The sequence below is a fragment of the Erinaceus europaeus genome, chromosome 13 (genome assembly GCF_950295315.1).
Source record: "Erinaceus europaeus chromosome 13, mEriEur2.1, whole genome shotgun sequence".
Lineage (NCBI taxonomy): Eukaryota > Metazoa > Chordata > Mammalia > Eulipotyphla > Erinaceidae > Erinaceus > Erinaceus europaeus.
Genome location: NC_080174.1, coordinates 90,633,861 through 90,657,935, shown reverse-complemented (window position 1 = coordinate 90,657,935; position 24,075 = coordinate 90,633,861). Strand labels below are relative to the sequence as shown.

The 24,075-nt window shown below is 40.7% G+C and overlaps 4 protein-coding genes across 4 annotated transcripts in view; 2 read left to right on the top strand and 2 right to left on the bottom strand.

Moving 5' to 3' along the window:
- The window catches only part of LOC132542595 (zinc finger protein 878-like), a 54,788-nt gene extending 36,849 nt beyond the window's left edge, over positions 1–17,939 (top strand). Inside the window, exons 2-7 of the mRNA XM_060205103.1 lie at positions 10,073–10,221; positions 11,952–12,078; positions 12,246–12,303; positions 13,458–14,143; positions 16,753–16,887; positions 17,914–17,939. Of these exons, the coding sequence (XP_060061086.1) occupies positions 10,207–10,221; positions 11,952–12,078; positions 12,246–12,303; positions 13,458–14,143; positions 16,753–16,887; positions 17,914–17,939 (1,047 nt within the window). The 5' untranslated portion in view covers positions 10,073–10,206. The remainder of the gene's footprint in view (positions 1–10,072; positions 10,222–11,951; positions 12,079–12,245; positions 12,304–13,457; positions 14,144–16,752; positions 16,888–17,913) is intronic.
- The window catches only part of LOC103127679 (zinc finger protein 709-like), a 471,063-nt gene that overhangs the window by 290,792 nt on the left and 156,196 nt on the right, over positions 1–24,075 (bottom strand). The gene's annotated exons all lie outside the window — the stretch shown is intronic.
- The window catches only part of LOC107523550 (zinc finger protein 709-like), a 596,771-nt gene that overhangs the window by 421,368 nt on the left and 151,328 nt on the right, over positions 1–24,075 (bottom strand). The window lies entirely within an intron of this gene.
- LOC132542596 (zinc finger protein 14-like) overlaps positions 1–24,075 on the top strand; it is a 256,001-nt gene that overhangs the window by 218,598 nt on the left and 13,328 nt on the right. The gene's annotated exons all lie outside the window — the stretch shown is intronic.

Below are 24,075 nucleotides of genomic sequence, written 5' to 3'. Positions count from 1 at the left end.
TGAGTTGAGATCATGAGAATCTCAGTCAAGGGTGAGGCAGTATTAGCATGCTGTTTAGGGAATACTCTCTGCAAGGACATCAGCAACTACTCCCCACACCCTATAGGAAGGCCAACTATGCACAAATTCCTACATAGTATCTTTTTAAGGTAATTTTTAATTTACATTAACAAGAGAGATACTCAGAGAGATCAGAGGATAATTTCTGGAACCATCCATTCCACCCCGGTTCCATGGCTGCCAGTTCTTAGCAACATCGCCCCGCAAGATATTCGTCGGGATGCGGCATCATCTAAGTTCATTTCCCACGTCAACTGGACCTGCCAATATACGTGGATATCTTCGCCCACCCTGTCCAACACTTGACGTCTCGTCACCCAATCTGGTCCCCTACGCCTACACTGAACTTCTCTGTTCCAGACTCTTGGAAACAGAGTTGGCAGTCAGCTGAGGTCAAGAACAAACACCTCATCACAGACCCCTGTAAGTGTCAACCCGGCTTTGACCTAGCACGTTATGATTGGGTCCTCCTCAATCGCTATCGAACAGGCCATGGCCGGTGCACCGCTGTGTTCCATCGCTGGGGAGCCAGAGACAACCCAAACTGCCCCTGTGGCTACAGACAGACTATGACCCACATAGTCAACGACTGCCACCTCTCCAGATTCAAAGGAGGTCTCGAAACTTTACATCAGGCTCAACCTGACGCTGTTGACTGGCTATGGAAGAAGGGAAAATGCTAGAAGAAGAAGAGCACAGCTCAGCTCTGGATTATGGTGGTGCTGGGGTTTGCACCTGGAACTTTGGAACCTCAGGGACAAGAGTCTTTTTGCATAACCAACCCAAGTATCTCTTTTTCCATATTCAACTGTTATTGCCATAAAAAGAGGCTGGGGGGCTAGGTGATAGTGCAGCAGGTTAAGCAAAAGAGGCCGAAAGCACAAGGACTAGACAAGGATCCCCATTCAAGCCCTCTGCTACACAACTGCAGGGGGTGGCTTCACAGGTTATGAAGCAGGTCTGCACGTGTCTTCTCTATCTTTCTCTCCTTCTCTGTCTTCCTCCCTCTATTGATTTATCTCTGTCTTATCCTACAACAACACCTAGGACAACAATAACAGTAATAACTACAATAAGGGCAACAAAAATGGGGAAAAAGGCCTCCAGGAGCAGTGGATTCATAGTGAAAGCACCCAGCCCCAGCAATAACCCCGGAGGCAAAAAAAGGGAATCAGTTGAGCACAGAGGGTAGATAGCATCATGGTTATGCAAAGAGACTTTTAATGGCTGAGGCTCCAAAGCCCTAGGTTCAGTCATCCCTACCACCATCAGCCAGAGCTGATCAGTGTTCTGACAAAACAGAAAATAAACAAATAAAAGACATACAGATGTGCACACCAGGAGACAATGGCTGAAGTTAATCCCCTTGGAATTCCACTATGGGAGCCTGAGGGCTTTTAAACTATAAGTAGGCTTCTTAGCTTAATCACTGACTCCTGACCAAGAGATACAACAGGATGGGGGCATAGTTAATCCAGTGGTTATGCAAAGAGACTCTCACAGCTCCACTGCTAGGCCACGCAGTATGTATAGACTGTCTCCTAAGTTTCCTGGTTAGTGCTCTGTCCCCTGGTGTCAAAACAAGGCCTCCCTGCCACTGCTCCAGGTTCTGAGGGCAGTAGCAATGGAGACTCACAGTTGATTTGGTGAGTCTCTGGTAAATCTTCTCCTTCCTTCAGCTGTCTTTTTTTTTTTTTTTAATTTATTTCTTTATTGGGGAATTAATGTTTTACATTCAACAGTAAATACAATAGTTTATACATGTATAAGATTCCCCAGTTTCCCATTTAACAATACAACCCCCACTATGTCATTTATCATCCTGTTAGCGAGCATAAATCAAACCACCATCCACTGCAAGGAAGCAAAAGATGTTTATTGACGAATTGCAATCCGGGCCGAGATGGAGACAGGCCGCAGTCTACCAAGATCGACCCTGAACAGGGCTCAAACCACACAATTTATAGGAATTCAGAACACACTTGAGGAGGGGGTCCACTCCATCTTACAATCTATGTCCAATTACATATTACAAAAAATGTGGAATCCAATCATTTTAAACCAAGCAAAAAGCGGGGTCCATACAAAGAGAAGTGTGGGCTAATTTCAAACCTTGCAAAACCAGACAACCAATAAGGCTTGACCAGGTATTAGGTCCTCACATACCCCTACCATCATACCAGGCCATCTGGCAACCAGTATACTGCTGGGGCTGTGCAGAGGTCCTGATAAGGCTGGCCCTCACACAGAACTTCTGCAAAACACCTGATGCCCTTCACTGATTAGTCCTGTTTCTCAAAAGGGAAAGGGCAAGGGGTTTTCACAAACAGGAATAAGAAGGGGAACTTATAGGGAAAAAAGGGGAACTTAACACTAAACACTCAAAAACTTAACATCTAAACTCAAAAAACTTAACATATAAACCTAAAATGAAAAAAGGGGGGGACTTAAAGTTAGCTTGAATGCAAGGGGATTTTAAAGTAACAGCTAGTTACTGCCTGTCACACATCCTTCATGGACCTGTATTCTCCCCACCCACCCACCCCAGAGACTTTTACTTGGGTGCAATATGCCAATTCCATTTCAGGTTCTACTTGTGTTTTCTTTTCTGATCTTGTTTTTCAACTTCTGCCTGAGAGTGAGATCCTCCCATATTCATCCTTCTGTTTCTGACTTATTTCACTCAACATGATTTTTTCAAGGTCCATCCAAGATTGGCTGAAAATGGTGAAGTCACCATTTTTTACAGCTAAGTAGTATTCCATTGTGTATATATACCACAACTTGCTCAGCCACTCATCTGTTGTTGGACACCTGGACTGCTTCCAGGTTTTGGCTATTACAAATTGTGCTGCCAAGAATTTATGTGTACACAGATCTTTTTGGATGGATGTGTTGAGTTCCTTAGGATATATCCCCAGGAGAGGAATTGCAGGGTCATAGGGTAAGTCCATTTCTAGCCTTCTGAGAGTTCTCCAGACTGTTCTCCACAGAGGTTGGACCAATTGACATTACCATAGCAGTGCAGGAGGGTTCCTTTGACCCCACACCCTCTCCAGCATTTGCTGCTGTTACCTTTTATGATGTATGACGTTCTCATAGGAGTGAAGTGATCAGCTGTCTTTTTATTTATTTATTTATTTATTCCCTTTTGTTGCCCTTGTTTTTTTTATTGTTGTAGTTATTGTTGTCATTGTTGTTGGATAGGACAGAGAGAAATGGAGAGAGGAGGGGAAGACAGAGAGGGGGAGAGAAAGACAGACACCTGCAGACCTGCTTCACCGCCTGTGAAGCGATTCCCCTGCAGGTGGGGAGCTGGGGGCTCGAACCGGGATCCTTGAGCCGGTCCTTGCGCTTTGTGCCATGTGCGCTTAACCCGCTGCGCTACCGCCCGACTCCTCTCAGTTGTCTTTTTATTGGTGAAACAGACTGGAGATGGAGTCTCAGCTGGTAAACCTCTGGACTGTTACCAGCCGCTTAATCTCTACCTAGGTTTCTCTCTGTCCATGAGTCACCTGTGTTTGCACTCACCAGTGATTTGGTGGGTTCCTGAAGTCATTCTAGTCCTGTCTTGTTGTGGTCCCAGGTGGACTCCTTTGGTATTCCTAGTTGACCCGGGAGGGGAGAGGAGAGAAACACATCTGCTGCTGCTTTGTAGCCTCTCCTCTGGAAGTCCATTATAGGAATATTTGAACCCAGGTGCCTGCTTCTCCCAAGTTAACATTTCTCATAGGAATATTTCTAAAGCTGTGCAGACCTCCCACATTTAGTACTAGTATTAAATGAGAGTAAAATGTCTGAGCAATAATTCTAATTATTTGTGCCAGTTTTCAAAGCAGCTTGTAAAAATTCATAGAAAGTTACACAGAAGGGTGGGGGTAGATAGCATAATGGTTATGCAAAGAGACTCTCATGCCTGAGGCTCTGAAGTCCCAGGTTCTGTCCCTACACCACCAGAAGCCAGAGCTGAGCAGTGCCCTGGTAATAAAAAATAAAAAGAGTGGAAGAAAGAATGAAAGAAAGTTGCACAGAAAAGGGCCATGTTCACATGAATAGTAAGTCTGGAATATGACCATAGCTGATGGGGGTGGTTAATTCTGGAAAAATCAATCAGAAGTAACTGTCCAGAGACAGTTCAAAGTGTCCAAAGCTATGAAATGACTAGAGAGCAAGTTGAGAGGACAGAGCACACACCTGCCTTTTCTAAGAATGTGACAGTCTTCAAGATGGGTCATGGCAACAACCACATGTCTGTGGCAACGTGATGCTGCCATCTGCGTGTTCGCATCTCTGTGCTGTCTGAAACAACAGTCACTAACTGCAGTGCCTGCTGAGTTCTTGGAAACTCATCAGCTCAACTGACTTTTGCCTGAAGTGTCAACCAAATGCCACTTTGAACAATTAGGCCCAGTATTTTTTCCCCCAATGTTTAAAGCTATAAAATCAGCTCAGTGATTTCAAATTGACTACATGTTGAGGTGATAAGTATTTGTGTAGAGATGAGCTGAAAAATAAATGTAACATTGGTAATTAAAGGATAGGCAGGCCTGGACTCCAGCACCCTGAAAGCTATACAAACAATTAGAGAAAGCAATTCAGTTGGAGGCTGCAGCTGCAGAACCCAGAGGTGAGGAATCATAACAAAAGAAGACACCTTTGAGAATCCAGAGGCAGGATAAGAAGGTAACCACAAGGCTGTAAAAAAAAAAATTGCTCACTTCCCCCCATACATATGTAATGGATAACTATAGTTGTAACAATGTCATGTACCTTGTATTCTGAATTGTATATAAACCCTAGTAAGACTTAGATAAGGGGTCGAACACCCAAAACAGCTGTGAGGTCTGGGCCCTAGCCCTTATTCCGAGCTAGTAAATAAAGCTCTTTGTCTTTACATCACCCTGGTCTCTTGGTGAATTTCTTGGGTTACCGAACCTAACAATTTGGACGCAGTGGGCTAAGTCAATAGTTAAAATTCATTGGTGTCTTACACCAAAGTAAAAGACTCTGGGAGTGGAAGGCAGGGCTCTGGTCCTGGAACATGACAGTAGAGGAGGACTTAGTGGTCGAGCTGTTATGTGGAAAACTGAGCATGTTACATATGTACAAACTATTGCATTTTACTGTCGAAGGTAAACTATTAATACCCCAACAAAGAAACTTGAAAAATAGTTAAAATTCATTCGAGCAATTTTTTTTTTTACTTCCTTCATGGGGGTGGCACTAGCAAATTTTAGACTCATGTGTGGACTGACAGTTATAGAATCCTTTATTAGTGAGGCCAAGCTTTGGGGGCACCAAGCAGAGCAGACATGGCACAGTGCTCGGGCTCGAGACTTGGGAGAGAGACAGAAAATCACTCTAGCATATAATTTTCTTGTGGTAAAAATTTGGGATCCCTTGCTGAGAACCCAACAGCCCACTCACTGCCCCTCAGAATGCCTCACCAGGACCTCTTTAAGTGTGAAAATGTGTATATTATGTGGTCAAAGTGGTGCCCACATGTGGTCATCTCAGGTGTTTTCTGTGGCAGTGTGACAGTTCAGACTCTCGCATGGGTGACTTCCACAGCCAGGACTGCCTGCCTGCCTGCCTGCCTGCCTGCCTGCCTGCCTGCCTGCCTGCCTGCCTGCCTGCCTGCCTGCCTGCCTGCCTGCCTCTGGGAAACTCCACACTGCCCTAGAATGAAGCTGTGAATCTGAATTGGCCCCACCCCCACCCCTCCTCTGGTCTGAGTGGAGCAAGTCTTCATTCAAGTCATCCAGGGAAAAGTCTGATCCAGATAAACCCATTGACACTCCTTAATCCACTCAGCTGTCCTGCTCTCCTATCAGCAGTCAGAATTCAAAGGGTGGGAAGGTGGTTGGAGACAGGTATAAAGTCTCAGGCTTCTGTCTCCAGAGACAGAATCTTCTAGCTCTGGGAAGTCTCCTTCCTGCTGCTCCAGCCCCTCCAGTTGAGAGAAGCCAGCAAACCTCATCACAGCAGGTAAGTTACCCAGCTCTCCTTGATGACTGGGACCCCATCCCCACACCACCCATCCCCTGTGTGTGTGTGGGCAGTTGGAGGTGGGGATTGAACCTGGGAACCCCGGGATTTATGGCATGTAAACCCTGAGCTTTCAAAGGGGAGTCTACTCCACAAATAAGGATCTGTTCTGTTCAGCTCTGGTTTATGGTGGTACAGAGGATTGAACCTGAGACTTTGGAGCCTCAGGCAAGAGATTCTCTTTGCATAACCATTATCCTATCTACCCTCTAGCAATAAATAGTAAATATAAGTACCCCACTAACAATAAATCCCATTGATCTGATCTGGGGCCCATATTCAGCACAGGAGCCTGTGTAACCTCTGCATCCTTGGAGGCCTGAGCTTGATTTCATAGTCATATGTAGAAACATGCTAGGCTGCACTCATTTCAGGTCAAGTTTTCCATGAGTGGCACAGTATGTTAACCCAGTCTCCCTTTGGAAAGTGGGGCAGTCCCTACCATGGTTGTTCCACTTTGAAGGCAAGGTCCTGTAGAGACCCACAAGGGGTTCCTGATGGAGATGACCAGTGATGGAGGAGAGAGTAGAGATCTGTTAAAGGTCTGGGACTATCATGTCTATGTGGGGTTCTTAAAATTCCCTGACTAGAGTCCCAGATGATGGGGCTATCTGGTGACCCCATGTTTAGGATATACTGTACCAGGGCTGGGGAGACAGCAGAATGGTTCCGCAAAGAGATTCTTGTGCCTGAGGCACCAAAGTTGCCAGGTTCAATCCCCAGCACCACCATAAGCCAGAGCTGAGCTTTGCTCTGGATAAAAGAAAAAAAAAAAGATTTCCTGTACCATATAGGAATCTACTATGATTTATGTCATTTAATGGTATTTACAAATAATGGTATCTTAAATACTGACAAGACCAGTTGTTTCTAGTCACCCTGGTCTAAGATTATTGATGATGTAGTGTTTCTTTTTTTCTTTTTTACTTATTTATTTTCCATTTTGTTGCCCTTGTTTTTTATTGTTGTAGTTATTATTGTTGTTGTTATTGATGTCATTTTTGTTTGGTAGGACAGAGAGAAATGGAAAAAAGGGGGAGACAGAGAGGGGGAGAGAGAGACAGACACCTGCAGACCTGTTTTGCTGCCTGTGAAGCGATACCTCTGCAGGTGGGGACCCGGGGTTCAAACTGGGAACCTTCCACTGGTCCTTTTGCTTAAACCTCTGTGCTAACCCTGATTTAGTATATCAAAGAGCAAGTCATTAATAGAAATGTATTAATTTAAGCCCACTCTGAAAATTTAATGAGGTTACAAATGTGAAAATCTGTGTTTAGATTGAAGGACTGTCTACTCAGAACTGGGGTGTATCCATCACAAATTCTAAGATAATCAATATATTTTACCCCTCCAATAGTTTAGTGATTTATAAGACTTTAGGTTAATAGGAGTGTATATTAACACCATCCCTGGCACCAAAAGTCTGTGTCCCTACCCCCATGCCACTATAGTGAAGCTAATAATCTACCCTAACACTCCCTCAGAGTGTTTACATTGGTACAGTACTGCTATTTTTGCTTTGTATCCTCATTCCTGTTCTAGTTTCTCAACTTTTGTTTATGAGTGGGATCATCCAATACACACCTTTCTCTTTCTGACTTATTTCACTTAATATATTTCCTTCTAGCACCATCCAGGAAGTATTGGGAAGGTGGGTTCATTATTCTTAATGGCTGAGTGTTCCATTGTGTATGTATAGCACAACTTTCTCAGTTGTTCATCTGAGAAAGTTCTTGGGCACCTGGTTTGTTTCCAGGTTTTGGCTATTATGAATTGTGCTGTTATGAACATAGATGTACACACATCTTTTTGGATGGGGGTGATTGACTAGGTGTCCAGCCCTAAGAGAGGAATGACTATTCCATAAGGAAGGTCCATTTCTGGTCTTGTGAGGGTTCTTCAGACTCCTCTCCACAAGAGTTGGACCAGTTTACATTCCCATCAGCAGTACAAGAGAGATCCTTTGTTGTCCCCACAACCTATCCACCATTTGTTGCTGCTGTCATTTTTGATGTCTGACTTTCTTATGGGCTGATGTGGTGTTGGTTATTACACCAGGTACCCTGCATTGCTTAACACTGTGGTCTATTTACATAATCATTTTTTTTTTTGGTCTGAGACCCACCCTTTCTACAGGGCATTGGTTTAATCCCCACTGATACTTGCTCTTTTTCCACACTGCCCCTTCTCCTAGTCACATCCTTATTTCCACCCTGCCACTTCCGCCTCAGGAGATATAAAAAGGCAGATCAATAAAGGCAGCATTGCACTGTGTTCCTGCTCCGTGAGTCCCAGAGTCTCTCTCTCTCTCCGAAGACACGAGTCTCTTATCCCTTTCCCACACAGCAGCTTAGGTTGGCTCAGGTTGAGTTCTCTCCAACCCAGAGAGCACGAGCAAGTGCCCAGGAAGAAGCACCCGCAGGATAGCTCGGCAATATGGTAGCTCGTTGTCTTTATTTGCATTTCTCTAACAAGCAGTGATGTGGAGCAGTTTTTCATATGTCTGTTGGCCATTTGGATCTCTTCTGTAGTGAATATTCTGTTCAGATCCTCTGCCCATTTTTAGAAGGATCATTTGTCTTTTTTGTTGCTAAGTCTGGTGACCTCTTTATATAGTTGATATGTTTTTGTTACTAGCCTCTTGTCTGATGTATGACATATGAAGATCTGCAAATCTTTGCGGGGTCTTTGGGTGATGGTTTCCTTTGCTGTATGGAAGCTCTACAGTTTTGTATTGTCCCACTGATTTTTTTTGTTGTTTTAGTCTTCTTTGCAGTTGGATTTGCATCAACAAAGTTGTCCTTGAGGTTTAGATGGAAAAGAGTTCCACCAATGTTTTCCTCTGAGTATTTGATAGTTTCTGGCCTAACATCCAGGTCCCTGATCAATCTGGAGTTGACTTGTTTCTAGTGAGATAAAGTGATTCAATTTGATTCTTCTGCATGTTCCAACCCAGTTTCCCAGCACCATTTATTGAAGAGAGCCTCCTTCCTCCATGTAATACTTTGAGCCCCCGTAATAAAAAATTAGGTAACTATAGGTTTGGGGGTTTATTTCTGGGCTTTCAATTCTTTTCCACTGGTCTGTGTACCTATTTTTATTCCTGTACCAGTCTGGTTTCATTATGATGGACTTATAATATAGTGCGAGATCTAGGAGTGTGATGCCACCATTTTTGTTTCCCTTCATCAAGATTGTTTTGGTGATTTTAGGTGTTTCTGTTTCCAGATAAGTGATTGAGCTCTAGCCTGTGTCAAAATAAATAAAAGAAAGAGAAAAAGAAAAGAAAAAACCTTTGCTTGGGAAAATAACCCCCTCCTCTAGATGGCACATGCTGAGTTTGGTATTTAGATAAAGAAATTATATTAAGTGGTCTCTTGCCTGTAGCTGGCTCTCTTACTCCTCTTGTGTGGAGGTTGGTCTTGGAGTGCAGTAGAAAAGAGTCAAACTCACATCCATGGGCCAACTCCATGTTTCCTTTGTCCTTTTCAGCCTCTGTTTGCCAGCCTAAGGGTGGGTTATAGGGCTCTTTCTTGGTTCCTTAGAGCTCCCCTACATTCTTTATCTGCCGCTGGCCTGGAAATTCTACCCTCACCTGAAATTCCCAGGTTTAAAGCAGCCACCTTGCAGAGCTTCTGCCAGGTGTAGTCTTCAAGCTGCCATCTTGGCTCCATCCACCCCAGCCACCTCCCCATGTCACTGTTTTAATATAGATCTCTGAGCAGTATTTAGGTGAGATTAAGTGCACCATGTGAGCTTAATTTGCTGCACTACCGCCCAACTCTCGTCTTAGTAGATTTTTGTGAATGCTTTTGTTGAAGAAAAATTTAAGAGTTGGAAAGAGATGTCAATAAATCTGTGGGCTTTTTAATGGTCCTAATAGGCAGGATAACTCACTAAATGTTTCCATAATCTCTTGATTTACATTGAACATCTAGGGTACTGTGACTTTTATTCATTGCAGGATCTTCCATCTAGGGGCCATACTGTCCAGTGAAGAGGAGGCTGTGCTGCTAGATTTCCAACAGAGTCTCTAGCTACTGCTGTGATTGATCTTCCATTTTCTGGCCTGAAAGACATTCAGGGAGTGAGGAAGAGATGGCAGTTTCTTGGGTAAGTGACTTGCCCCCTATCAGAGTCTGACTCTTTTTTTCTCTTGAATAAGTTGTTCTTTAATAGATACATGTTTAATTTACTGTTTCTGTTTTTCCCATCATATTACTTTCTGTATCTCTTGTCTCTTCCTTTCCCTTTCTGTCAGGGCACTGATCATCCCTGGCCTATGGTGGGTCAAGGAATTGAACCTGGAACCTGAGAGCCTCAGGCAGAAACCTTATGTTATCTCCTCCACCCTCATTTTTTTCACTTACTCTTTTTTTATTATGTAATTGTTATTTATAAAATGGAAACACTGACAAGACCATAGGATAAGAGGGATACAATTCCATACAGTTTCCCCTACCATAATGCCAAATCCCCCCCCTCCCCTGAGGGGTACATAGCATAATGGTTATGTGAGATGTTTGAATCCACTGCTCCAGAAAGCCTTTTATTCTTTGCATCATTTTATTTGATAGGAGACACTTACAAGCCTGTTTTACTGCTCATGAAGTATCCCCCGTTCAGGAGGGAAGCAGGCCTCAAGCCTAGGTCCTGTTTCATGGTGATATGTACACTTAAGCAGGTGCACCACTGCCACGCACCTGATAATAATTTATTTGTATAACATTCTTGCACTTTTAACTTTGTTTTTGGACACTGACTCTACACAGAGAAGCCTAGTGTGGTATGATCACTCTAAATAGTATAATTTCCATGCTTCAATAATGATGTTAATTTTCTAAAGGGCTATGTGTGCCTCTAACAAGATTATCATAATCATCATGTGTTCCTTTTTTATACCATTTTTTTTATCACTGTGGATTCATTATAAATTCATTAACCCAGTGGCCATTTTCTGTCTTATTAATATTTTTGAGTTTTATGTAGGTGAAGAGAATTGAATATGGAACGTGAAATAGAGATATCTCTATCTCTGTGTGTCATAAGAAATTGTTTTCATATTTAATAAATGAAATTAATGTTTATTTTCTTTTAAAGAATACAACTTAAGGTAATAAGAAGGCACACCAGATGTCGAGTTCTAATTCCCCCAGGACTATAGGTTCAATTCTAGTTAACTTCTACTTCACTCTCCCTATCAAATTCTCTTTATGTATATAAACTCTCCCTTTCAATAAGGAAGAAAATGTCAAAACTGCTCTACCACTTGTGAAGAGTGTCCCCTCCACCACCCACCTGCATGTGAGAATAAGAATATTGAATCTAGGTCCCTTTTTTGTTCCCTCAAGATTTTATTTATGAGAAAGATAGGAGGTGAGAGAAAGAACCAGACATCACTCTGACACATGTGCTACCAGGGAAAAAACTCAGGACCTCTTGCTTGAGAATCCAAAGCTTGATCACTGGACAACCTCCCGGACCACAAATCTATGTCCTTTTATATGGCAACATGAGCACCCTATCAGTTGTACTCCCACACAGTCCTCTAAGGATTTATCATTAAGTAATTACAAAACTGTAGAGGGAATAGTGAGAATAGGGACATCTCTCTGTCACGTGAGATGCCAGGGATTGTATTCAATGCCTGAGTGAAAGAATGCCCAGCATTCTAATCAGTGTACCAACCTCTAGACAATGATTAAGAGGTATTTGATGCTCACATCACCGAAGACATGTTTCCAGATGAAACAAAAATACACAGACTTAAATAAAATAGAGACTGAATGGATAAACTGTTGTCGCTCGCATTTTCTCACAAGAAAATATTGCACACATTTTAGGGCTCAGTGACCTATGAAGATGTAACTGTGATATTCACTCAAGAGGAGTGGGCACTATTGAATCCTTCAGAGAAGAAACTCTACAGAGATGTGATGTGTGAAAACTTCAGAAACTTTCTTTCAATAGGTAACGATAATTGCCTTAATTTTTCAACCAGAAGACAAATCACTTTTTGTTCAGCAATGTAGAATGGAGACACTGTTAAGTGAGCAAGGTTTGACCATGAGTCACGATGGATCAAAAAGTCAACTTACTTTTATAATTTCTAATACATTTGTATTTTGTAATTTTAGAAAAGATACAAGAAAATTCCACCAAAGAGCAGCATAACTTGCCTGGGAGTAAACAACGGTGAGAGATACAATTACAATGAAGTGTGATGTACCACCTTGTTGTCAAAAATGTTGTCTCTGAGTAGTTTACTGAGATCTGGTGCCTGCATGGTTTCCCTGTATAAGTAGACTCATGGGTTCTTCACTGTGTGCTCTGATTTCACAGTTACATAGCACCCCTTTGAATACAATTTATTAAGAAAATGAAATTTACAATCACTACAACAAATAGATAAAATTTTCAAATAAGCTCATCAAAAATACTTCATGAATAGATTGTAGAATAGTCGGTTGGACAAGTGACTCAAAGAAGAAGTATATGATCTATACGACTAAAGTTTTCATTTGAGTCACTGGCAACAAACGTACCATAATGATGTTCTACATTATCTGTCTTTTATCTATTTCATAGGAAAATCTTTCTCACATGTAACAAGTAAACTGAAATTTTAAAAAGGGGGCAAAGATGCTTAGTATTTATAAAATATTACACTTGGAAACAATATCTTCAATGTATGAATATTTATATTTTTATGAACTTAGAGAAAAGATCAATCTTTTCAATAAAAAATGTCAACAGAAACCTAACACTTGCTATTAACAAATACTAGTTCAATTAATACATACAAAATACCTCTGAAGATATAATTAGTTTTAGCATATTTTATGAAAGTATTTAGATTTCATCAATTTTGTAAACATTTATTTACATATTTATGTTCCTTTTTGTTCCCCTTGTTGATTTCACCAATTTATATCTTAAATGTTTATTTATTGGATAGAGACATCCAGAAATCAAGAAGAAGGCGGAGACAGAGAGTGAGAAAGGCAGAGAGACTCCAGCATTCCTACTTCACCACTTGCAAAGCTTTCCTCCTGCAGGTTGGGTCTAGGGTCTCAAATCTAGGTCTTTGAGCATCACTGCATGTGTGCTCAGCCTCCTGGGCCACTGCCCAGCCCTTTTTACCAAATTTTTAACTTTATTTTTAACGTGAGATCTTTTTATAATTTTGAATATTTGTGGTATTTTTCAGTATATGTTTTTAGTCAAATCTATTGTTAATGTCTGGTTTTGTGGCTATTAAGTAAAATAGTGTCCTACATTTTGAAAATAGACACAATTTCAATTTTGTTCATTAAAATGTCGTTAATTAATTATTCATTATTTTACAGGAATACAACTGTGAAAATCTCTGAGGGCAAAGAAAGTCAGAATGGTAGAAAATCTAAAGAATATGAAGTATACAACAAATTATTCACTCATTCTAATCATCTTGACCAACATGAAAGAACTCACAGTGGACAGAAACCCTATGAATGTAAACTATGTAGGAAAACATTCAGTCATTCCAGTAGTCTTAGGAGACATGAAAGAATTCACAGTGGAAAGAAACTCTATGAATGTAAACTATGTAGTAAAACATTTGGTCATTCCAGTAATCTTAGGACACATGAAAGAATTCACAGTGGAGAGAAACCCTATGAATGTAATCTATGTGGTATAACGTTCAGGCAATCTGGTACTCTTCAGCTACATAAAAGAATTCACAGTGGAGAGAAACCCTATGTATGTAAAGTATGTAGTAAAACATTCAGTCGTTCCAGTAGTCTTAGGAGACATGAAAGAACTCACCGTGGTGAGAAACCCTATAAATGTAAACAGTGTAGTAAAACATTCAGTCGTTCCAGTCATCTTCAGACACATAAAAGAATTCACAGTGGAGAGAAACCCTATGAATGTAAACTATGTAGTAAAACATTCAGTCATTCCAGTAGTCTTCAGAGGCATGAACGAATTCACAGTGGAGAAAAACCCTATGTATGTAAACTATGTAGTAAAACATTCCGAGATTCCAATAGTCTTCGGACACATGAAAGAATTCACAGTGGAGAGAAACCGATTGAATGTAAACAGTGTAGTAAAACATTCAGTTGTTCCCGTAGTCTTCGGAGACATAAAAGAACTCACAGTGGAGAGAAACCCTATGAATGTAAACTATGTAGTAAAACATTCAGAGATTCCAGTAGTCTTCAGCTACATGAAAGAATTCACAGTGGATAGAAACACTATGAATGTAAACTATGTAATAAAAGATTCACTAGTTCCAGTAATCTTCAGAGACATGAAAGAACTCATGGTGGAGAGAAACCTGATGGATGTAAACTGTGTAGTAAAGCATTCAGTTTTCCCAGTAATCTTCGGAGAATTGAAAGAATTCACAGTGGAGAGAAACCCTATGAATGCAAATAGTGTAGTAAAACATTCAGTCGTTCCAGTCATCTTCAGAGACTTCAAAGAAATTCACAGTGGAGAGGATCTCTATGTATGTAAACTATGTAGTAAAACAGTCATTCCAGTTATCTTCAGAAACATCAAAAAATTCATAGTGGAGAGAACCCCTACAAATGTAAACTATGTAGTAAAACATTCACATTTTCCAGTAATCTTCAGATACATGAAAGAACTCACAGTGGAGAGAAACCCTATGGATGTAAACTGTGTAGTAAAGCATTCAGTTTTCCCAGTAATCTTCGGAGACATGAAAGATTTCACAGTGGAGAGAAACCCAAAAACATGGATTCACCCTGTCATCTTTGTCAACATGAAATAACTCACCATTAAGGAAAGTTTGATGAATGTAACCAGTGTTGAAAACATTCCGTTATTCTGGCCCTCTTTGTAGACATAAAAATGTATTCACAGTGAAGCAAAAACCTATGTAGTAAAAGATTCAGTTGTTCCACTAATTTTCAAACACAAAAATATTCCCAGTGGAAATCAAGCTTTTGAGCATAAGCTGTGTACTAAAGATTAGAGAGAGAGAGATGCAACCTGAGACATGGTGTAGAGGCTAGTTGTTCAATGTAATAGTTCTCAGGTGTGAGCTTTTGCACTACATGGGCTAGAGACATGTTCTGGATTATTGTCTATTTCTCCATCTTCTGTTAATATATAAGTAAATATATCTAAATAATTGTAGAAATCACAGTTCCATGCTATACGAGGTAACCCACACCTCTGAATAGTTCATACATGAAAGGAATATGAGTATGTACTTTGATTCTTTGTCTTAAATTCTAATATATGAAATAAATTCACTTTGTACTGAGAATTTACTGATGTCAACAATGAATGGGCATGATAAAACTGATAAACATACAAAATCACTGGCATTAGAAAAACCATTCCTGGGAATTGGGCAGTAGCACAGTGGGTCATGCTCAAGGACTGACGTAAAATGGAAGAACTGGCATAAGGATCCCGGTTTGAGCCCTAAGCTCCCCACCTGTATGGGAGTCACTTCACAAGCGGTGAATAGAGTTAGAAGGTGCTTATTATTTTATCTTTCGCCCTCTCTGTCTTCCTCTACTCTCTCCATTTCTTTCTGTCCTATCTAATATTGACAACATCAATAAGAACAGTAGTAATAACTACAACAACAATAAAAAGTTTTAAAAGATAACCCTTTATTTAAAAAAGAAAAACAATTCTTATCCACATAAACATTTTAGAATGACTTTATAGACCTAGTAAGGAACCTGAGTGGCAGGCTAGCATGGGGGTGCCTCTTCCCGGGCGTGTACTCTCTGGGTTGAAGAGAACACGACTGGAGCCAGTCTGGGCTGCTACTCACTAGGCAACACGAGAGTGATGACTTAGGAACAGACTCATGGTGGCAAAGCAATTCGATTCTTTATTGATCAGGGAGCACAGCCTTTTAAAGGGCAGACCTGGAAATGGCAGGTGAGAAATAGAAATGGCTAGTAAAGGGGTGGAGAAAAGCAAAAGGGACTGGAAAGGTAGGAACTTCCTTAGCAACTGTTGCAAGGGTTTTAACTGGTAGGATTAATAATACTCCCCTGCAGGCAGGGAGGGTCTTGAGCTAGAAAGGAGATAGATCAAAGGAATGGAATGGGTGGGGATCTTTCAGGCAAAACAATGATTATGTAGTGCCAGATTAGCTGTGTGGGTGGGAGAGACGACCAGGGGCTCCTGGCTGAGCTGAGAACGCAGTTCAATCTTTATCCACGAGTGTGGTTTCGGTCCAAAAAGCTAATCTCTTCTAATCACAACACAATTCTCTCCTGCCTCTCTCCTCTGGCGGAAGAGTCAGGAACAAAGGAAATATGTACGACTGGGGCAGGGAGAAGGAAAGTGTCCCAGAGGCATGGGGAGCAAGGGCCAAACCAATGTTCCGGAGGCAGGGGGAGTGAGGACCAACAGTGGATATGCAAATAGAGCCCATCGCAAGCAATACAAAGTGAACCCAATGTGATGATCAAAACAGAAGGCCTCACAAGCAGAATCCAGAAGCATACCAACAATGTAGATAATAAGGGAGCAGGCCATAGTATGAGGAATGCAGGGTGCTTTGTGAGGCAGGGAATCTGATAAGACGAGAGGATGGATGTCCCCTCAAGTCAAGTCCTGCCAAGCTCACCAACATCCTCACTATTTCCTGACAAGGCAAGATGAGAAAACTTCAGAAACTCTTCATCTTCATCCTAAGGCCATCTTCATTCATGAGTCCTGAGTATCTGGGGGAGCCACTAGGAGGAGCTCTTCTCCCTGTTGATGGCTCAGTTTCACAAGCTGCACAGCGTACAGCAGCTCTATGTGACTTCTGCCATCTCTCTGAAACGCCACCTGGGCCAGATGCTCAGGTGTGTTGGTGTAACCCAGGGTACGGGGACTTCAGGGGCTTCGGTGGGGGCATTGTTGGCACAGAGACCGAGCACAGGACTTGTCAGCAAGAGGCAGTTGTTGGGCAGTGGAGGGGGTTTTGGGGTATCTCCCTCTCCGGCATGGTGGTCTCCAAGGGAAAGGTAACGGGCTGGTTCTTTCTTGCTCACGACAGGGGTGACACGAAGTAAAAGACACCAGGGAAATCATAGCATGCCTAGAATCTAAGTCCTAAAATCCCAGAATCCTAGAATCAGTTTATTAGCAAAGTGGACATGAGTTAAATAGAAAAGCAATGAAGGTAATTATTGTTGAAATATGTCAGAAATTACAGGTTTCTTAACAGTCAGCATGCCCCTAAGGTTGGGGGCTGGTATGACAGGAATTGATGAGATACAAGACAGTTATTTTCCATGACACAAGCAACTTAATTATCCAAAGGTATTTGAGAGAAGCATAGGGGTTGAACCCGTAGAGTGAGACAGAGCGAAGATGAATATCAAAAGACCATATAGTTTGGAATTTCTCTTGTCTGAGGTCTGAGGTGATGAAGTGTGTGATAAGGTGTGTTGTTCTGTGATCAGAAAGTGACTTTGAATAAGTGAATCTGTGGCCATGTGGCCTGCAGTTTATAGAGGGAAGTACTGGGGTATCTGTGGGCCTGAGAGTCAAGAAGGAAAGAACCAAGTCTGAGTTTCCCCCCTTATGCTCACCTCGGTTGAGAGAGACTTACCAAGAGGTTATCTTCTCAGACCTCCATCCAAGGATGGGGGTGGTTCTCCCTAAGTTAGATGGAAGATGTTGAATACAAGGTACAATACCCTAGCTGTGCAATGGAAACAGAAGAGGTTACAGAAACATTTAGTGAGTTATCCTGCCTATTAGAACCATGACAAAGCCCACAAATTCTACTGAGATCTTTCCAAGCCTTTAATTTTTCTTCAGCAAAAGCATCCACAAAAATCGAGTAAAACAGGAGTTGGGTGGTAGTGCATCATGTTAAGTGCACATGGCGCAAAGCTCAGAGACCAGCCTAAGGAGAGATTAAGGCACCCATAGTATATTTAGTAGTTAAGAGTTATGATAAGCAATTTAGAGTTAGATTTGCATGTTGTAATGCACTAGAAAATATTTTAGGTATAGGAGAAACATGTAAGATATTCCCTAAATTTGTATGTATGAAGAGAATTGCTAAAGCAATTCCTGTGGCCTAGCCACTGTAAATATACTTGATACTAAGTGATCACCCACAGAACCCAGCTTCACCAGTCAGTACCCAATTAAGGGAGGAATAGAAGAGATTAGTGAGATTCGACTTCTGGAGGCGGAGCTACGAGCAGCAGATCGCTTTCTCTGCTTTCCTCTCCTCTCCCGGATCAACTAGGAATACCAAAGGAGATCACCCAGACCGAAACAAGACAGGACTAGAATGACCACAGGAACCCAGTAAATCACCCGTGAGTACAAACACGTGTGGCTGGTGAAAGAGAAGAGAGAGGGGCCTAAGGAGAGATTAAGTGACTGCTAACAGTTCAACAGTTTATCAGTGGAGACACCACCTCCAGTCTGCTCCACAACAAGGGGACGGCTGAAGGGAGGAAAGGACTCCCCAGAGACTCACCAAGTGCAACTCTGATCTCCATTGCTACTACTCTCAGAATCTGGAGCAGCGACAGGGAGGGACACCAGTGGACAGAGATCTAACCGGGAAACTCAGGAGAAGACCTCAGTGGCATAGCTGAGGGGCTGTGAAAGTCTCTTTGCATAATCACTGAATTATCTCTGCCACACCCTGCTTTATCTCTTGGTCAGGAGTCAGTGATTAAGCTAATAAGCCTATTGATAGTTGAAAGGCCCTCAGGCAACCATAGCCTACAGGGAAGAAAAATGAGGCTTTTACACCACTCAGGGATTGAAAAAACTGTTAACTTCCACCACGGTAAACCCTTTAATTAAATTACTTAGACACAAGTCAATCCAGGCAATAGTGACCAATAATTTGAAAAGTACTGATAAAGGGAACTCATAACATAATATATAAAACAGTTAAAACAACAAGAAAAAATATTGGAGACTCGAACCAGGACAAGAGTCCAGCTAAAAGTCCTCCAGAGGGTGAAGCACAAAACAACGAGTTCAACATCCAAACATTAGCTAAGGAAATAATAACAGGAGTGAGTAAAGAATTTGAAAAAAAATTGGAATCAGAAATGCAGGAACAACAAATGAGAATATGGTAGGAAATTCTAATTATCTCATGGTTATTAGAGAGCTGAAACCTGAAATCGCTGAGCTAAGAAGGCAACTAGCTGAACAAGCTAAAACAGTATCAATGCAGGGCAACAAAATAGATGAACTCCAGAAAGAAGTAGATGGAAGAGAGAATAGAATCTATGAGGCTGAAGACAGAATTAGCAAGATTGAAGATGAATTAGAGACAACTAAAAAAGAAGTAAGGGATCTCAAAAACAGATTAAGAGATGCTGAAAACAACAACAGAGTCCTATGGGATGACTTCAAAAGAAACAATATACGTATTATTGGCTTACCAGAGGAAGAAAGAGAAGGAGAGGAAGAAAGCATTCTCCAGGCCATAATAGCTGAAAATTTCTCTAGTCTAGACAACACCAAAGACATAAAGATTCAAGAAGCCCAGAGGGTCCCAAACAGAATTAACCCAGACCTAAAGACACCAAGACATGTCATACTTAGAATGGAAAGGAATAAGTATAAAGAAAGGATTCTCAAGGCTGCAAGAGAAAAAGAGTCACCTACAAAGGAAAACCCATAAGATTAGCAGCAGACTTCTCCATACAAACACTATAGGCCAGAAGAGAATGGCAAGATATCTATAGAGTGCTCAATAAGAAAGGCTTTCAGCCAAGAATACTATATCCTGCTAGACTGTCATTCAGACTAGATGGAAGCATCAAAGCCTTCTCAGACAAGCAACAGTTGAAGGAAGCAACCATCACCAAGCCTGCCTTGAAAGAAGTTCTGAAAGGTTTCCTATAAACAACCAGACCACCACAAATAGGACATATATCAAAATACTCTAAAACTCTACAAGAATGGCATTAAAATATCTTCAATCTTTGATATCCATAAATGTCAATGGCCTGAATTCACCTATTAAAAGACACAGAGTAGGAAGATGGATCAGAAAACACAACCCAACAATATGTTGTCTACAGGAAACTCACCTAACTCAACAAGACAAACACAGACTTAAAGTGAAAGGATGGAAAACTATCATACAAGCCCATGTTCCACAAAAAAGGGCAGGAACAGCTATTCTCATATCTGACATGATAGACTTTAAAATAGATAAGATTAGAAAGGATAGGAATGGACACTACTTAATGCTCAGAGGATCAGTCAATCAAGAGGACTTAACAATTATTAATATCTATGAACCCAATGAGAAGCCATCTAAATACATCAAACGTCTACTGAAAGAGCTACAGCAATATATTAACAGTAACACAATCATAGTAGCGGACTTCAACACCCCACTCTCTCAACTTGACAGATCATCCAGGAAGAAAATCAGTAAAGACATAAGGGAGCTAAATGAAGAGATAGATAAACTAGAACTATTGGAGATTTTCAGAGTCATTCATCCCAAGAAACGGGAATACATATTTTACTCAAATCCACATGGATCATTCTCAAGGATAGACCATATTTTAGGCCACAAAGACAGCATCAGCCAATTCAAGAGCACTGAAATCATCCCAAGCATCTTCTCAGATACAGTGGAATTAAACTAACACTTAACAATCAACAAAAGATTAGTAACAGTGCCAAAATGTGGAAGCTCAACAGTACACTTCTTAACAACTTCTGGGTCAAAGAGGAAATCAAGGAAGAAATCAAAATGTTTCAAGAGTTCATTGAAAATGACGACACAAGCAGAGGCATGGGCTGGCACCTGACGCCCGACGTGGGACCTTTTTGGTTCTGGGGTCAAAGAGAACATCGCTTCCCAGTGGTCGACCATGAAGCATAGGACTGCCACTTCAGAGAAGGAGGGAGTGAAGGTTGCATAGGATCGCTGCTCTAGCCCAGAGTGAGTGAAGATCCGCATGGTGATCGCTGCAGATTCGCCATCTGTGAGACTGATCCATTTTGAGGTAAGAAAAAGCATCGCAATTATGGGACAAGCATTGAGTAAACATGATTTGTTGCTTAAGGGCCTCAAAGAGTCCCTCAAGACACGATGAGTAAGGGTTAAGAAAAAGGATCTCAAGAAGTTTTTTTTTCATTTTGTGAGTGATGTTTATCCGTGGTTCCCCTTAGAGGGGCTATTGATGAAAAAAGATGGGCCAGAGTAAGAAACTGTTTAAGGGATAACCTTCTGTTTGTGAGTCTGTCTCTATTCCCTTGCCTGATTCAGGAGACCCCACCTCTGAGGCTGCTGAGATCAAAACGGCTCCTGCTAAGTTCCCTCCTGTTAAGATGTACCCCTCTTTGACAACCTTAAGACACCCTGCCAAACATGGACCTGATGATAGTCTTTCTCCTGAAGAGGCCTTATCCCTTGATGAAGAGATGGCCAAATATCATAATCCTGACAGGCCACCCCCAAGCTCTTCTTTGTCCAGACCGCCTCCCTATGCCACCACCCCACCATTTTGTGCTCCGGTCCTTGACTTGGCCGACATCACTGATTATACCACCAAGGCTAAAACTCAACTAGCACAAAAAACAGCTTCCCTTAGAAAATTAGTAGAAGGAAAACGAGACCATTTACAATTAGTTAAAGAACTGTGGGCTCTTGATTTGGCATTATCTTAAAACTAGCCAGCAAAAAAAAAAAAAAAAAAAAGGACCCAGGTATTTCCCTCTGGCTACCACCAGAGCTCTCAGAAAGTGTTAAACCAATTCTGAGCAAGATCTTCTCTGGCTAGCAAGCTATTCTCTAAAGAAAGAATAAAATCAATCAAACAAGATATTCTCTCTAACTTAAAAACTATTAATCAGAGAACTAGTACACACTTTTGATAGAAATTTAATGATTCATTTATTTAAAACTCTAAAAATGTACCTTAGGCCAGAAAAAGAATTTTAAAGATTTTAAAGTGTAAACTAAGCCCACCTGTTCCATCCGTGCAGCCAATCACGGCACAGAGCTACCACTCCACAGATTGGCAAAGACTACAGTGAATCATTCCCTAGCCACAAACGCCCGTCCCGGGGGGCGGGGGGGGGTGGAGAGTCGGTGAGTTAGAAATCCAAAAACCAAAGCAGTTTTTCAAAGGGAATTTTTTTCTTTTCACCAAGAATGTCTGTTTTAAGTCTGTGTGCTAACCTTGTTTCCATTAATGTGTGTTAACCCCTAAGTAAATAAAGGTTGTTTTAAGTTTTAAATAAGATTTAGTTAAACTAAATGTGGTTTTATAGATCCCGACTCATAGAATTGGCACACCTTTACCAGAGTAAAATATAGGACAGTTTCGTCCTTCTGATAGCTAATATCGGCATCAATTCATTAGTTAAAAGATTTTCTGAGATCTCTAGGCATGGTAACATGCCCCTGCAGTCTCTCTCCCTCTTGTGAGAATTGTAAACCTTAACAGCACCCCAATACCAACTGCCACTGTAAGTTAATTTGTTAATTCCATGCTTGAAATGGCTTTCTAATAAATAACCCAGTCAGTGTAGAGCAGTGGCCTTGCCAGGAAAAAGGGTTAAATGTAGTATTCCTGGCCTGTTTAAAAAATTTCATTTGGCAGATGTGATTCAACAACATTATTTAGAGTAAAATGGTCATCTAAAAGAAATGTTAACAGTAAAAATTTATTTTGAACATTTCAGCTATGAGGTTTATCTTAACTTTTTAAGTTACCTATCCAAATCAAAGTGAAATATCAATTAAGTTGTGCACCCACCCTTATTCATAGCTGCCCTAAGGGTGTGATAGCTTTGTGATAAGCAAAGATCCTGACAAACAAAGTTTAACATTTTACTTAAAATTGTTTTTAAAATACTTTCTCAACTAAACAGGCAAAACTGGCTTGGGTTAGTAAAAGATAACACAATGGTTATGTTAATTATCTAACGCCAGAGGCTTTTGCTCTGATAAATGAGGTTTAATTTAAATAAGATATGTAAAAAAATTTTTTTCCAAATAAAACTTGTCAAATAAATATGGGGCAGCCTAATGTAGAGCTGTATGGATGTTTTAGCTAACCTTTTTACATTTTATTCAAGAAGTATGCCTCTGGTTTCCTGAAAAAGAACTCTAGATATTAAAACAGGAGAGACTAGGTAAAAAGTTAAGAGAGTTTTATGTCTGATATAGACAAAAATGTTCCAGTTAAAACTTTTATTTTAAAACATGTTAAGAGATTTTTAAATCTTACTCATGAGTTAGTTACTTTTGCTTTTACAGAGACTTACTCCTTCTAATAAAGTTGTTACTGAGATAACTCCCCTATTTAGAAAAACTACAAAAATTATTATCAAATAATTGGCTTTTGAGATTATAAATTATACATGTCAAACATTAGTTCTTTTAGAGAGTAAAAAAATAAATTTATCTGGCTTGTTTTAAGACACTGTCAGAGGTTTATTCTTGATAAATTAAGGTAATACATGGTACTTCTGGTCTGATAGATTTGTTTTGGCAAATCTTGATTTAACAAAATTAGTACTTTGAACAATTAAGCTATGAGGTTTTATTTTAGCCTTTTAAGTTGCCATATTAGAGCTCTAAAGAGCAAAATCTATTATGAGTTTTATATCTATGCTTACTCATGATAGCTTTGTGATGAGTAAAGACCTTAGTAAACTGCCAGGAAATAGTGATAAATAGTTTGAAAAGTACTGATAAAGGGAACCCATAACATAATATATAAAATGGTTAAAACAACAAGAAAAAATATTTTAGACTCAAACCAGGACAAGAGTCCACCTAAAAGTACTCCAGAGGGTGAAGCACAAAACAATGAGTTCAACATCCAAACATTAGCTAAGGAAATAATAACAGGAGTGAGTAAAGAATTTGAAAAAATTGGAATCAGAAATGCAGGAACAACAAATGAGAATATGGAAGAAAATTCTAATAATCTCATGGTTGTTAGAGAGCTGAAAGCTGAAATC